This window comes from Betta splendens, chromosome 16 (assembly GCF_900634795.4).
Source record: "Betta splendens chromosome 16, fBetSpl5.4, whole genome shotgun sequence".
NCBI classification, from domain to species: Eukaryota; Metazoa; Chordata; class Actinopteri; order Anabantiformes; family Osphronemidae; genus Betta; species Betta splendens.
In genome coordinates this window covers 17390159-17406861 of record NC_040896.2, presented here as the reverse complement: position 1 = coordinate 17406861, position 16703 = coordinate 17390159, and the positions used below count along the sequence as shown (strand labels likewise).

Genomic DNA, 16703 nt, shown 5'->3' with positions numbered 1-16703 from the left:
GTTTTTATTCAGAATTCATAAATATTCAAAAGATCCCCACGTACCGGTAGTATCTGGAAATGTTTGATCTTCTGGTGATGGCACAACGTGAGCACAAACGCCTTGGGGTTACTCTGACTGACCCTCAGCAGAAACAACCTGCACAACGACAGCGAGGGGAGGAAAAGACACAGGTCTTAACTTTCAAACTCGCAGTAATTTTACAACAAGGTTTGATTGTTATTAGCTCGCGTACCCGTCTACTTGTCCCTGTTGGTGGATGATGCGATGCGACTCTTCCCTGGTTATCCTGCCGTGGAACCACAGCTGAGCTATGTGGATGACTGCAGAGGACAAATGCACTTTTCAAGATTTGTTATAATGAGAATAAAAAAAATGCACACAAGTCCAAGGTGTACCTGAACTTAGTGAGGAGTGGTGCAGCGGACTGTGGGAGCCTAATATGTTCATTCGTTGATTCCTCTTCTGAGAGAGATGCCACACACAGACAATACCACAGGGATTAGTTCATGATCTCTTAATGGGCAACTGCTGTTTACACAGGTTTCCTCAACACATGGAGGTGAAGCTCTACAGTTTATAAGTTTTATAAGTGTCTCACCCTCCACGCATGTCCCTCCTCCAAGGCCGCGCTCTGAGCCTCCACGGGGTTGTCGATCACTCGGCCTATTCTCCCTGAGAAATCCATCGCCACGAGGGAATTCTCCGAAACGCTCCGCTAGGGGGAGACAGAGACGCATGAAGGCGAGAGCACAGCACAGGAATCCCGATGATGTTGTTCTCGTTTGACAACTCCTGCTGGTGCGTGTGCGCGTGTGTGTACACATTACCACATTTTAAACAATGAGGAAAATGAATATGAGACAAGAATGAACTAAGCTTACCACGGGTGCTGAGAAGTGTGAAAGTAAGGTTTTTCGTTGTTGAGGAATCTTATAATTCTGGTACAATACAATCCCATACTGTGAAGAAAAGACAACAGAGAGGTGAACCAGACTAAATACTCAGTAAGGCGTGAGAGGTGTGTGATGTTTGAGCCTCGTGATGTTACCTTAAAGACCCTAAACGCCGTCATCCAGCAGGTTCTGGCCTGTTCGTCCTCCGCACACAGCATCCTGAGCTCCTTCAGCTCCCCCCGACCCTTATTGGGCTGCCGCATAAAGAAATTAAGACCATTAGGTCAACATCACCTTCTACATTATTGATTCTTTACCTCAGCTAGTAAATAGCTACGGTAGTTTTTTATCATTTCATAAATTGTATTATTTAATTAGACTCGGTGCTCATTTAAACTCTTTTCCCACCTTGATACAGAAGCCATAGTCCGTGGGGGCACCATGCTGCTTTTTGCCCGTGATGACGGTGAAGATGTTGCTGTCTTCCAAGTCTGCTAGTAACTGTAGATGTCTGGGCTCCTGCAGACAAGTTATTAATAAGGCAGGTCATACACCACCACTGAAAACAACAGCTCATGACTCAAACTCTAGCTTTTATTCATTTAATTTATAGTGTGAATGTCAATTTATTGCTACCTTTGAGCTGCCTTTTGTGGAGCAGTAGAGTCCCGAGCGCCGCAGGAACAGGTAAACCTTCTTCCACGACTTCCTCGCCACCTCCTTCACATACAGATACCCCTGGATCTCCGGACAGCTGCTGGTGGCTAGGAAGTTCTGGAAGACAGAGCAGGAACGACATGACGCAATGAGACTGACGGCCGACGGCCGGGATGAGCGGCAGCTCGGGTTCTGAAGCCACACGCTGCAGCCTGAAGAATGAGCGGAGACGCGCCGCGACCTTCAGCTGGAACACATTTTCAAGTACTACTTACTGACTTGACTAACAAAAACAGGCTCCTGCCAGGACAGGCTGAGTAGATCCATTCCTACTGGGAGCCTTTAAACCCTGTGTCTTGTTGCGATCTGAAGTGCTGTGCAGTTTTCACATCTCACAAACAGTCTCGCGCCGTGAAGTGGCAGGTTAAGTTATTAGGCTGAACTGCATTCTGTGGCTTGCGGCTGGAGGCTAATCCATTCCAGGGGACCTCTCCGATATTTAAAGCATGTGTTTCGCAGCTTTTCGGAAACTTCCTGCAGCGGGCCCCATGCACGGGCAATTTCCCCGCCACATTCGCGGCGCGCGCACGACATCCGCCGGCGTCGCCTCTCTGTGCGGAAGGCTCCGCGCTACACCTTCGCCCCGACGCGCGCGCGCCTCACATTGTGCAAACACCTGGTCGAGCTCAGCCTGCTTCAGGCGGCACTCCACTTGAGTGCAAAGACCTTGTGTTTGGAATAAGTCAAACACTGGGGATTCCTGACGCGGTTCTGGGCTCGGCCCAGCCCGTTCATTTAGCGGCTCCTCTGTGCGGGGCTTAATGGAGCACGTCGGCCATGCGATCGGGAGGAGAGTTAAAAGCTTTGGGTGAGTGGCAAGGATGAAGGGATGGATTCCACTCGCGGCCCTGCCTTTGACAGCTCCATTACAGCGCGCGGGGAGCGAGCCAGGCTGCGTGTAAAAGCTCCGTGCATTAGCGCCGAGGCGCTTCAAAGTCACCTTTTTGTTTGCCTTCCTCCCACATATGCTCTCCTGCGTATGAAAAGTGCGAGTGACTGGTCTGTGTGACAGGCCCGTAACGTGACACACGTGTGTGAACCGGTGCTGTGCAAACACTGGGCGCGCAGGTGAGGAGGAGTGCTCCGCGTCCTATTTCTGCCTGCCTAATTCCATCAATCAAAGGCGTCGGGCCTGCGGTGTGCGAGTCGCGACGGTCATGTGTCAACAGGGGATCAACGGCAGTCATTACTTCAGGCTCTGACGAGACGCTCTGTCTAAGGGTCAGAGGTTAGGCATGTCAGCCTGATTGTACAGTATGCAGCAGGTGCTGACTCCGAGAGAAGCTAATGACACGGAGACGCAGGCACCACGTACCTTGAGGAGCTGAGACGGTGGGATGGTCCGGTTGGTTTCCTGGCACCACGCGACCATGTGCTCCGGGAAAAAAGTCTGGCGCAAAAGGAAAAAAAGGTGGAGAGGGACAGACGGAGGCAGAGAACGTCAGCCGGCGTGACAGTAATCATAGGGCAGGAATTCGTCACAGACAAGGAAACGTGAAGCGAGGTTCATTAGTCCAATTAGCTGTCACAACATTCCCAAGAACGCGGGACAAAGGGAGGCAGCAAATGTGCCGTCGTGTGATCCCTGAATTAAGGGTCATTCAAACGCTAATTCGGAGATTACGTGAAGGCGCATTGGCTGTCTGCACGCCGAAACCAGCTGACACATTTCAACAGGACGACATCAGGAGTCACGAAACCCGCGGCGTCTAAGGAAAAGCTTTTACCAAGGGGCTTCTGAAGAATTCGTATTTGGCATAGTTCTTCCTGAAGAGGAACCGACTGTCGCTGTTCATAGAGGCCTGGACCTGAACCACCAGCTCATGGTCTTCAAGACAGCGCTCTGAGGGGAGGAAAAACAAATCAGCGTGTTAAAAAAAGTTCTATTTCTATCTCATGACTCAACCAGGCAATGACCTCTGTAGAGGTAAAGATCTCCTGTCAGCATTTCTCAAAAGCTGGAAAATCCCCAAAACAAAAGTGAAAATGAGTGAAGATGAAAATGAAAATGTGAAATGCTCGTTCACTTTCGGTTTTGCCGGCTGTCTGGAACAAATCAGATAATAGGCTGCAGTTCCTTCATGCCTGCTTCGTTTCAGTCGGACTGTCTTGACAAGTCTAGTCAGAGTCTGCTGCAAGTGACGCTGTGCCGTCCGAACTGCTCTTTCCACCCTTTCTTTCCCACTGCTTGGACGCAGGTCCACCACTTACATAACAGCTTGATCCCATTTAAACCATTTTTAATCTGAAACGACTTGACCCGTTTAGCGAAGAACGAGCTGTAACCGCAAACTGGTTTTAATGGTTTGTGCTCCTCAAACGGGCTGTGACTGATCATCAAACCCGGCTCTTTTAGGGCGAACAAAAGCGGATGTGATTCAGCTTAAAGTGTGTCCTTGTATGAATGTGGTCAGAGGTGCCAGCGATTTAAATTCTAAGACTGTGACCGGACATGACTCAGCCAGACAGAGCGCTCTCTGTAGATGCCTTTAATCAAAAAAATAAAAAAAAATCGTGCTTGGGGGGGTTTCATTAAAATTTTGCAACTAAACCTAAACTTTTGCATGAAACAGAACTTCATCTCCATCAAGTCCTCTCTCTCTCTCTCTCTCCCCCCTCGTGTCAGTCTCTCCAGCACCGTCGCTCTTCTGCTTTTCGTCCCGTTGCCCGTCTGATGAGTCACTCGCGTTCGTGACAGTGACTCACCCCGACAACACTACCTCACTGTCCCGGAGCCGTTGACCTCTCTGGGCTGACGGGCAGAGGTCAGTGTTACTTATCTCAAAGGATCATTTCATACCATTCAGAACTGGACCCGGCGTAGGCCGCCCTGCACGGGAAAAGGCCTCTCTACTCAAACACGCTATTGTTCGTGTCTCTGAAGCTTCTATTCTGGTCGACCGACCGGCCACGTGCACACATGAAGTACCACAGCACATGTCAGCAATATGGAGCAAGGACGGTCCCATTAAAGGGCAAGGACGTATCATTTCTAAAATACTACAGTTAAAGCTGGCACTTATTCAAATCCAAAACTAATAAAATACAAACATGCTTACATATTACAGTGTTTATTTTCCACACACGCGCAAATGTACGCACGGCAGTGGTAAAAGCAAAAAACCCTTCAATTTTACCAATCAGCAGCTGCTGCTTCATCACATCTCATTTGCTGAAACTCCTAAACACAAGCGATAATAAATAGTCATTCTGGAGCTGAAAAGAACACGTTTGCAAGTACAGGTGCACCACAATAGGAGAACGACTATAATAGAAAAGAGTGACTCCAAGCCAGAATGATGTCATTCACAGGAAGCCTGCCTAACTGTATTTGGCAGCATCGTGTTGTCAGCGCTGATGAGAAATGTAATCAGATCGTGATGGATGGTGAAATATTAGGTTAGCGCTTTGGGTCCGGTTCTCAGAATAGTGCAATACATTCTCGAAAAGTTTCCTCACATGACGGCGTATCAGCCCGCGGGATGCAGTCGCCATAAATTCTTAGAAAAATAAAACAAAGAGCTGCACTGACACAAGTTGTCCGTTCGACACAAATGAAGCGTTCTTGCATACGTTTTTCAGCATGTGTCTCTCTCGCTCGCCCTCTCTCTCTTTTTCACGACCAGGCACAGCACTCTATATAAAACTACACCCCCTTTTCCTCCCACATCTGTTAAACTGCACAGACATGAGCGCAGAGCACAGGCTTAACTTGTCTTCCATAAGTGCTTTATAATCGCCCTCTCCTGAGGGGGAGGCTGGGCTTTCTAACGTTCATCTGGCCACAGGCTTTCCAAACTTGCTGCCGCGGTGCCAACTCTAACACAATCAGCCTGACAGGAACACAGAGCCGTCTTCCTCATTAATGCAGCAGCAGCCTAAACACCTGATTCTTCCCTGTCCAAGGGTTGTTTAAGACTTTTTCCAATATTTCGTTGAGTCATGTTGAATAAAATGAAGGACAGGCTTTTAACCACCAATCATCTCTGCTGTGTCACTTACTGTGCTGGGTCAGTAGTATTTTGCTGATATACTCACATGGTACAGATTTTCCTACAGTGATTTTCCTACCGAAATTATCATTTTGACCTTTGGCGCTTTCCACTCTGACCCGTTCATGTATTAACAGCTGAAGAATAAAATGCCATGAGACGCTTTTTGTCATGATCTCTTACAAGTAGCTCACGACTCAAACCGATTTGATGTGCAACTGCCCAATAAATCCCCAATCTAAGCCGTCTTATGATCGTAAAGCTTACGAATATCAGTAAAAGATGTCAAATGTCATATACAGCACTCAGGCGTTGGTGACTGAAATAAAAATGTACAGTTTGAGCAGACGGTGAGGCCAACAAATGCTTTAGGGAGACCAAGCATTTTCTTTCCGGCTATGAAAGCTATCAATTGCTGCGTTTCCTACATTTATGAGATGGTATTAAAAGACGTGGGCGAATCTGCCCGTCCCCAAGTGCATGACTTCACAATACAGGGAGGTTCTTGTGTGAACCCCCGAGCTCAAACACAGAGTGTCATTCTTTATAGCAGTTAGCATTAGTTAAACATTATTCCTCTGATGTACAACTTTGCAGTTGCTTGTGTAAAGCAACTCCGACCTTTTGCACACACCACTAGCCCTCGTCCCTCTAATACTCATCCGACAGCCATTCGCTGCCCATGTCCTCCCCCACTACTGTACGTCACAGGACCTCACAGCTCTGTCGGCGCATATGCTGCATAGCATGTGCATGCACTCACGCCCGAGCTCACGCCTGCATGAGAATGTGTGTGTCAACGGTCCATCTGCGGGCACACATGCAGGCAGATGTCAGTGGTCAGTGGTGTAGTACAGCGGCTGCATTGCGTGTCCCAGCCCACCCAAAACTCTTTGAGTTTCTTGGTGGGCAAAGCCAGAGAATGTGCCAGTGTGTTGCTACGTATGGGAGCAATGGTTGGGCCCGCAGGGCCGCTTACCTAGGCCCAGCAGCGGGTGATGCTCAACAAGCGCCCAACTGTTGTCGTCCACACAATGGCTTTTATAAACCAAGAGCTGGCACAGGTCTCTGGCCGTCATGTCGGCGGGGATCTCCACCACCTTCCCAATGCCATCCTCGCTGAAGATCTTCACGATCTGTGGAAACAGATAAGGGCTCGGTTAGGATGATCGTAGGTAGATACTGCAGCTGGTAACCTACACAACAGAACGCGTGAGGGAGACTGAAAACAAAAGGCTTTGACACGAATAGTCAATACACAGAGCAAGAAATACTGTACAAATATGCTAAAGATTTGCAATATATGTTTTTCTAAATAGACACCCTTCCACATGATAAAGTAATTTGACTCAAGCCATTTTGAGAACTCAGACTAATAGGTGGGTGAAGCCAGCAATTTTCTTCAAACACTATAATAGTATTTATCATATAGTGCCCCATACACTATAGGCAATCACAGGCCTGTAATTACAGCACACAATAGAAAAGAACAGACATTTAAGACCATGTAGTAATTGTGGAGTTAGAAATCATAGACAAGCGTTTATTATGGAAACTTGTTAGTATAATATAGATGCAAATACACTGTAGTGTAGAACAAGGATGTGCAGTTGTGAACACAAAGCAGGGCCGCCTGTGCCAAACTGCGCTGTAGCTTAAGGGGAAGTGAGCGCAGGGTTTGCAATTACACAGTGGCTTATTGAGAAAGGGTCTGCAGGTGTTCGCCGACCAGATTTATTTATCCTAAAAACTCATCTGTTAAAATCAGGCCAGTGATGGGACTGAAATATGCGTTGAATAATTTATGAATTTCCTTAAACAGTTTTACGGCCAGATATTCTTGCATGTCAGCATATATCGTTGCTAAGATTTGCATTTGCATCATCTGCGGGTAAAAAAAATTAAAAATCGACCTAAATCCCAAACGTACATCTGCCATAATCGGTGCACAATCCCTGATGTGCTTCCAGTCAGCGTCCACAGGTTAGCTTCCCCCTCAGGCACCGTGCAGAACATGTCTAATGCGTCCGAGCCAGAACTACAGCAGCCCACTCAACCTGCAGAGGATTCCCGCTCGCTAGCCCGACACGTCGCCGATGCATGCGTCCCACATAACATCGCATCATGACAAAGAAATTCGGTTGCTCTCCCTCAGCGAAAGGCACCGCTTGCATCACAGTTTGCACAAAACGGGCCGGAGGCACACATCCGTGCAAAACGCTCCAGAGAAGAAAAGCGCCGGAGCCTCGACCGTTGAGAGCTGCGTATTGGAATTCATTTTTATTGCCCTGCTTGAAAAAGACAAATTGTCTGGAGCCTGTGAGGGATTTACCACGCATCCAAGTTCTCGTCTCTGGTTAGTCAATGCATTACTTTAAAAGAAAAAAAGGTCTAAAAATAAAATAATAATAAAAAAAAAACAAAAAGAGGTAGAAGGAGAGGGATAAAATAAGAAATAAGTCTTACCTCCACAGCCCGTAATAGGCAGCAGTCTGGTGAACACGAAGGCATTTTTGGACCAAGTCTGGTTCCACGCACTCACTCACTCACTCACTCTCCCACTCACACACACACACGCACACACACACTCTGAGCCTCTAAGACAGAACACCTAGCCGGTTTGTGTCTTTGTCTCCTCCAAATAGATACAAATGTAGGCAGCAGCAGTGGTTGTGCTACCTGTCACATAGCGCGGATACGAGTCCTAGTCTATCTAGGCCGCCAGCTCTGTCATAAGAAGAAAAAAAAAAAAGCACTGTCTGACCTGAAACCAGCTTGTGTTCAGCCTACAGGACAGCGCCACAAAGGCAGCGAGCGACCGAATGGAAGCAGGTACAGTACAGTGCCTCCAGTGCCGGCTGAGTCTGACAACTATCTTCCCCTCTCTCTCTCCTTCACAAAGGGTTACTGCCTCAGCCACGGGCTCCGAGGCACACTGAATCAAACCACACGCTCACCAACCAATCATAGGGCTGCAGCAGGCTGATGTAATCATTCCCACACAGACCCAGGCGTGCGCACGCACACACACACACACACACACACACACACACACACACACACACACACACACACACACACACACACACACACACACACACACACACACACACACACACACACACACACACACACACACACACACACACACACACAGCCAACTTTTTCAGACCTCTCCCGGTCTCTGTTTCAGTTCCTTTTCAGAGCTCTGAGACAGGGTTCAACTGAGAAGGGTGCAGGGCAAAAGGACGACGATGAAGTGAGGGAAGGGGACAGAAAAAAAAAAAAGAAAAAGTTCTGCCCGTGCCTCTCAAAATGTTGTCGCTTTTCAAGCGAGGGCGTGTTGCGAGGCTCATGTTGTTCCCCGGCATCCCTTTTGCCTTCCCTCCCGTCCTCCCTCCCTGTGGCTTAACTTTGAACTCCGCAGTCAGATGCCTCTGCCTCTCGCGGCGGTAACGAGACTCATTACGGAGCAAATGAAATGATACAAACGTGGAGCAGCACTTGAGCGCTCCGACCCGTTCTCCTGGCGCTAGCAGCTCGCCTGGTGCCAACATTCTTCCTCTCTCTCAAGAACAAAAAAAACCTTGAGGCTTCTGCACGCACACACACACACACGCACGCACACACACACACACACCTTTAAACTTCGATATTTAATATGGCATCAGACGGACAAAAGCCTTGACACACCCCGTCTGGGAGAGGCGAGAACTGCTTTACGTTGTCCTTGAAGCAACAACTTTTTTTTTCTCCCCCTTTCCGTAGTTTTTTTTTTCCCCTTTTCCAGAGGAAGGGAGGGCGTCTGTTTGCACATGTGTGGGTGAGGTGTAATCCAGGAATAAGCACAGTTCCACAGAAGGAAGGAGGAAATGGTGGTGAACGTGGTAGCAGTAAAAGAGATACAACTTAATTTACTATAGCGGGAAACTTTTGGGGGGGGGGGGGGGGGGGGGGGGGGGGGAAGAGAGTCTGAGGCTTGGTGGAGGGGGGGGGGGGGGGGGGGGGGGGAAGAGAGTCTGAGGCTTGGTGGAGGGGGGGGGGGGGAGAGAGAGAGACGGATATGGCTGCACGTGCACGCGGACACGTAGGTGGGTGCGTGTGATCGGGATCGAGGCGGTGTGGGATGAGTGGGAAGCGAAAGGAAGTGAGCGAGCGAGAAACCGTCTGATGACACACTGCAGCAGAATGTGTAGTATGAGCACTTCCTACTGTGGAGTGCGTATCTGGCCTGCACAGCTGTCTGAGCCGGCCACCCCCTCCCTCCCACGCCACACACACACACCCTCATCTACGTCACCAGATGGAGGGGAAAGCCCCACGAAAGGCTGCATACATGCTGCGATGCAGGTTTCCACATACAGCGCCGGCGCTCCATTAACCCAAATCCTCCCGCCACGAATTAGGTGAAATCAGACACAGAGCTTTGGCCAGATCAGCGTCGCCGTGTCGCAGGTTGACACTGGGAATCGCTTCTGGCTGACTAAAAACACAGGTCTCCACAGACGGAGGTCACAGGAAGGTTAACTACCCCATTATCCCACTGTTCATTAATGCGTGTCAACACCGAGGCTTGCATACAAAAGAGGCACCAGATAATCGCATTTAGGGCAATTGTAAGGAGAAGAATAGGAACAAAAGAATATGTAATGAAATATAAATTGGTGTCAAACACTTGATGATATGGTCAAAATATGCTGTAGATCTATCCTGTAGAAATCCTGGGGGTTTCGGTGGGACCTTGATCAAAGCTTAGCTCATGCACTGCCAGAAAGAAACCAAAGCAAGAAATATAAGGGATTACTCATTAATAATATTATTGGTGACAGGACCGTGGTGGCGGTGGGGAAACAGGAGGCACAGCAGCTCGTGACAATAATGTATTAACACAAAAGCCATTATAAAGAATAAGAGTTTACTTTGTCTCATAGTATAAATTTTCTATCATATTCATACATTGTGTTTTTTTAGTTCCCTAAATGCTAAGTACTCTGTTTTTGAGCTTTACTGAACTACTACCCTCTGAAGGTGTGATACAGCACACCGCACTTTTGGTTTTATGTAATTCAGACCAGACCAACGCTCTGACCGGTGATTTACAGATGATCATTTTCATGCATGACTTCAAAGCCTGACCAGCAGTAACGCAATGTTTTTTGTTGAGGCAGACCAATGAATTGACCGTGCCGGGAAGAAGCTGGTCACTCGTTCTGTAGAGCTCGTATCTCAACGACGTGTTGGAAGGAATGAGGTGGCAGCTTCATTATAGAAGACATAAAAAAATAAATAAATAAATAAAAAAACACATTATAGCTGAATAACTGTCTCTCTCAACCTTTCTGATGACTCAGGTCTGTTCTCTGCCCTATGACGTAATCCCCCAGGGATGGGCCGACCGCTTCAGGCAACACACACACACACACACACACACTTACACATCACTGTATGAAAATGCCGGTTGTGCAAGCATAAGTTCACAAGCATGTGCACGCCCGGTACTCACTCGCACACGTCCCTGCAGACTTTGCTGGTCTATAAATAGTTTAGTCACCAGTATTACATGCAGATTACAAGCCATTACATCAGACAAGAGTTACACATCTAAAAGACTATTAGCCATTAGGCATATACATACACACACGCACCCTCACAAACACATTAAAAGGAAATGCAACAAGGATAATAACTGCGCCATGAAGACGGGTCAGTGGTAAAACGGCATAGCCAAAAGAACAAAACAAAAAAATACTGTTATTGTCAAAAACCCCAAATTCTCTATTCATTCCACAAAACATCTACAGTGTAGATTTTGCCAAAACAACAGGACTGAAGCCATTTAGAAGCTGATTTGGCTCACACGCCCCAACACGGCTCCATATTCCTATTAACAAGTGCTCTCTGTTATGCGGTGCGGTGTGTGGTCCTGCCCACCCCTGGAAACCGATGTGCACATGATGAGATGGAGGCACAAAAACCTGAATGAACCTTGGACAATTGGCCATCCCCACTCATTGCCCGTAGTCAGCAGGAGTGGGAGGCGCCGGCCAAGAAAACTCTGCTGACTCATGAGGAAGGGAACCGTCCCTTGTCATCCAATTACGGCTTCAAATTAAGACCCAAGACATGGAGGGCCTATCTGGACTCGGTGAAGCAAGAGGAATACAGGGGGAGATTTACTGGGGATAAGCAGAATGACCAACAAGGTGGAGGGCAGCAGTATATACAGAAAGAGATGTATGGAGGGAAAGGCTCCCAGTGCACACTGACAATACAAAGTCACGTACAGTGGCAGGCTGCCATCCCTGTGCAGCCATGCATTGGACCGCACACTGTACATTGGGTAGTTAGTTAGGCCACAGAGCCGGCTCTGTCTATAAACAATGGACTTGACACCCACACAGGCCCAGAATACTGAAGACTGCAAAACCCAGAGCCACGCCGAGTCAAATTTAATTGGCAATTACCTAGTCGGGCTATACAAATTTAGGTCAGACATTTGGTCAAGCCATAAATAATATTAAATCTATAAATGTTTTTGCCGCCACAGGTGATCTTTGGGATGAGGGAATATAGGATCCGTAATGTTTTACACTCAACAAGAAAACTAACTTCAAATTGAGCTTGGACTGGATGAGGGAAAACACATTATACTAGTCCAACAGTTTGGGTGACTATAATTCCTTGATCTTATCCCCACGTATGTTCATTTTAATCTCCTGAAACCCAAAACAAAGAGCTAACAGTTGGCTGAAAGGTAAAACACTTGCCCCTCTTTACTGTGGCCGCCTGCAGAGAAACAACCCGCATGGAACCAAATAGTTTACCAACAGGAGTGAGAGTGGGATCGGACGCTTAATTGTGCATCAGGGCGGGATGCCAGGAAACCCCAGGCAGCAAATGTCCTTTCAGACCACTGCTGATTTGGAGACATTGTCCAATTACAGCAGGAGGGCAGAATGAGGGGCAGGGGAATTGTGACCGGGCAAACAAAGGATGACAGCATTGCCGTGATTTTGGCAATACACGGTAAATGGTCCGACTGATGTACGCACAGCAGCAGAGTTACACGTTGGACTGATTGCTGCTTTGTAGATGTCAAAGAAGCTGCAGTTGACAGCATGTAGGGTGTGATCATCATAATTCTATAATATTAAAAAAAGGACAAACACCTCTTTTTATCTGGGGGACTACACACAGTTTCCCATTAGGAGAAATGGCACTTTGCTTCCCCAGAGGACAGTTTGTACCCAATGGTGACACAAAGATCACAGAATCTTCTGCCACTCTCTTCACTGAAGCAAACCTCAAAGAAAGCTCCTACAGTCCAGCTACTGGCCAATTTCTGAGAGAGTTGTATCAGTCAAACTTTCTCCCGGACATCAAGACTGCATTTGGTGGAATCATTCTTCAATTCACGCTGTATTCTGTTAGCTATAGGAAATGAAGAAAAAAAAGTCATAGAAAGTGCAAGTTATTTTTCTGCAGTTTCCTAAATTCTCATTTTAGTTATTGCTCCCCTCTCATTTTTTTCTGTCTTCACAGCAGTAGGTTCAGAAATCTAAGCTGTCCTACTTTCAGAGACCGACACACACACACACACACACACACACACACACACACACACACACACACACACACACACACACACACACACACACACACACACACACACACACACACACACACACACACACACACACACACACACACACACACACGTTAAAGGTTTGAATCATCTGCATTACTCCACCTAATCAATAATGCGCACAAATGCACGAAAACATACATTTGCTAATCAGTCAATCTAAAGCTGGAGGAGCCAGTGAGCATTACCAGGGATTCCCATAAGCAGCAGGAGTAATGGGATCCAGTCCCATTACTGGGTGAACGTTGGCGCTTCTAATCTTACACTGCCCGTCCTCTGGGAACAGGAGTGAAAGACGGACCATTAAAGGTGCATCATCATCGCTCACAGTCATAATTCCTGGGTGGTCCGGCCGAGCTCCCATCCGAAGGCATTTATTTAGTTACATATAACACAGAAATGAACTAGGAACAGGATAAATTATTAACAACTGGCTAATATTTGAGGCTCGTGGTCTCCTAGCATTACCTCCATGAACAATTTAAAGTTTTCAGAATGGGATTCGCTCATGAATCTCTAAATCGCTACAATATTAACTATAATGACATCATACAAAGCTGGTGTAAAAGGAACCCACATACACTTACACTGGCTTAGCTCTTGTTTGGTTTCCCCCTGTCAATGGTTTTAAATAACTATAATTACAGATATTATAGATAATATTCTAGTTATTCTAATCCATAATGTTGCCTCTAAGCTTATAGAACTGTAGTGGTGCTTCTCCACAATCCAACCACATGGCTGATAATAGTTTTGCTTGTTGATTAGTTACTAAGTGGCTTCATCCAGAAATCGTTATATAGATTTGGACAAAACTATGGTCCTCACTCGTGTTCAGCAACGGCCCATGTGTACATTTGTGCGTGTATCCTTTGGCAGTGTGGCAGTCGCAGGTCTAGCTAGCAGATCGGGGCATGTTTCCATTTAGCAGCAGGGGATAAATATGGGCCTGACACATGAGATGTTCCAGACTCAACCACAACCTGCCTGGCTCTTTGCCAGCGCTCAGTTGATCAACAGCAGCCAGACAATTTGTATTTCACAGCACCAAAGGCTGCAAATCCAGTCACTCAATGCAATTTGTATGTATGTTGGTATGTGTGTGTGCACTTGAAAGACAGAAATAGAGCAGAGGCGTGCATGCTGACAAAGGTTTACTGTACTGCCTGCATGTTCTCTCTACCTCTGCCACAAAGAGCGTCAAATAACATGCAAGTGTGTGTGCGCGCGTGCGTGTGTGTGTGTGTGTGTGTGTGTGTGTGTGTGTGTGTGGACTAGATGTAATGTTGGGAGTCAGGAGGCCAGTAGGCAGACGTGCATTTATCACACACATACAAACGCACGCACAAGCTCAATAAAACATCCAGTTTAGACGCATTATTTATACTCACGTCAGGTATAAATAATCACAAAGTCATAAACAATTGACGTGACATAAACACTACAAATTACACACCGCGGCGATTACACAATGCAGCAAGTGCTTGCGTGGTTGTGTGTGTGTGCTGTGTTTCAGCTTTAAGATCCATTTAAAAGCAGCCAGCAGACTCTTGGCACGGTGTCACAGCACAGCCTGCAGAACGCATCAGCACCGCAACGTGAAGCATAACACACACACACACACACGCGCACACAACCATCACTGCAAAGTAAAGACCAAACACAGGCAGAATATTGAAAAATGAGCCTCGTTCCAAACACGCTCGTATGGTAAAACACACATGCGAAGCTCCAAAAGCATTCCCACACTGCCGGGCCAACAGTTTGGGCATCAACAGCATTCCTTTCTGCTTTTCCATTTACAGTGGAAAAATCTGCCCTCTGACCCAGAGCAATTCCAACATTCAGGAAGGAGACAGCCAGGGAATGCCATGCTTCAGCGCCAAGAGTGAGAAGAGCAATGGATCGATGCCCATCATTTATGTAGAGGGCGTTTCTGGTTTAAAGTTGGCCGCCTTCTTTTCTCCAACCACTACTTGCTGTGGGGAGAGATCTTTGGTCAAATACGTACCTCACTGGTATTTACAAGCCTGGAGACTTTTCACACACCACTGACAGGAAGAGAAATTGCTTTTTGTGATAAATATATTTCTCAAATTATGGAGTGTGTTGTGAAAGTGACTGAAACAGTAAGTAGTAAAAAAATCTCAGCTTCCTTTTGCTTTTAAACCTTTTGGTTCATGCTCATCATTCTATTAGTCCACCCTAAACAAATGAAACACCCATCCATCCTATAAAATTTCAGACAAATGATCAGCTCCAATGTTATTTATCCTGACAAATAGTACATCCATAATAAGTCCTACAAAATGCTGTTGGACCGTGATTATTTACCAACGTTTACTTTCAATGTGCTGCTGCTTGTAAAACAGCATTTGTATTAGATAATTACACTAAATACCCAGCAGTCAACCACTAAACGGAAAAGTGTCAGAAGTTGCTCAACAGATAGCAAGCACATCTGGTTGAACCTGCAAGAGAAGCTTTAACTTTTTTTTAGTCAGTCCAACTAGTGCGACTAGACAAAGATTGGCACTGAGCACCGAGAACCCAACCTCCACTGCTCGTCTGGCACCAGGGGCTATTTTTGGCTTCTAACTTCATTTCTGTATGTGTGAGTAACTGTTCAGCAACTAAGCTAAAGTTTTACACTTACCGTATAGTATTGCTGTCCAGTTAAGATAAAAAAATAAATAAAAAAAAAAAAAAGGGTGCAGTGATGGTTGGAGGGATCACTACCAAAAGTATAAACAGTAACACACAGTCACTGACACAAGACAGAGATACAGACAGAGCAGTAAAAGGTAATGAAACCCCCAGGGTGCTGAGCTGGGAGTTAAAGCACATCCAGTCCAAGTACAGTAAATCTAGTGATCAAACCAGTTCCTAGGCTGAAAGACTGGGCAGCTATGGGAACACTGTCTTCATGCGAGTGCATTACACAACACTCCGTCAGTCTGTCAGAAACCTCGACGGGGAAATTCATGGATATACAGTACAGCAAAGACACAGTATGTGTTTTGAGACCTGAGTCCACATACATACCACATGTAAGTATGGGGTGTATGTACCCATTCTGGTCAATACAGACACACCTGCTGTGGACCGATCTGCAGGAGAGAGGTAGCTAAACGACTGTCTACAGCGTCGTGGTTATGCCTGACGTCCCTAAGATGCGTCCTCGCGACTCGTGCACATACAGCCAAGCGATGAGGCAAGGAAAAAGAGAACAGGACAAAAGTATTAGAGCTGGCCAGAGATTGCCCGGAGGTTGGAAAATTCTCTAAACTAATGAATGCAACTTTTCAAAACCATGCTGGCTGCTTGGACTGGATGGTTAGAGGGTGAGGGGGAGTGGGACAGCCGGATGAAAAAATAAAAAGGGAATCAGCAGTGAAAGAGTGCACATGACAGATGATTAAGATATTGATAGATAGATGGATAATGGGCCGG

General features: G+C 46.7%; 1 protein-coding gene across 7 annotated transcripts in view; it reads right to left on the bottom strand.

Annotated features, from left to right (window-relative positions):
• The window catches only part of grb10b (growth factor receptor-bound protein 10b), a 43325-nt gene that overhangs the window by 3964 nt on the left and 22658 nt on the right, over positions 1–16703 (bottom strand). For 4 of the 7 annotated variants that reach the window (XM_029128688.3, XM_029128686.3, XM_029128685.3 and 1 more), the window contains 11 exons: positions 6585–6741; positions 3341–3456; positions 2929–3003; positions 1533–1670; positions 1305–1415; positions 1052–1150; positions 885–962; positions 602–718; positions 399–465; positions 236–323; positions 45–138 (listed from right to left, as the gene is read on the bottom strand). In XM_029128688.3, the coding sequence (XP_028984521.1) occupies positions 45–138; positions 236–323; positions 399–465; positions 602–718; positions 885–962; positions 1052–1150; positions 1305–1415; positions 1533–1670; positions 2929–3003; positions 3341–3456; positions 6585–6741 (1140 nt within the window). Of the gene's footprint in view, positions 1–44; positions 139–235; positions 324–398; positions 466–601; positions 719–884; positions 963–1051; positions 1151–1304; positions 1416–1532; positions 1671–2928; positions 3004–3340; positions 3457–6584; positions 6742–7535; positions 8655–16703 lie in introns of those variants that run through there. The other 3 variants (XM_055503192.1, XM_029128692.3, XM_029128691.3) reach the window with 3 other exon arrangements.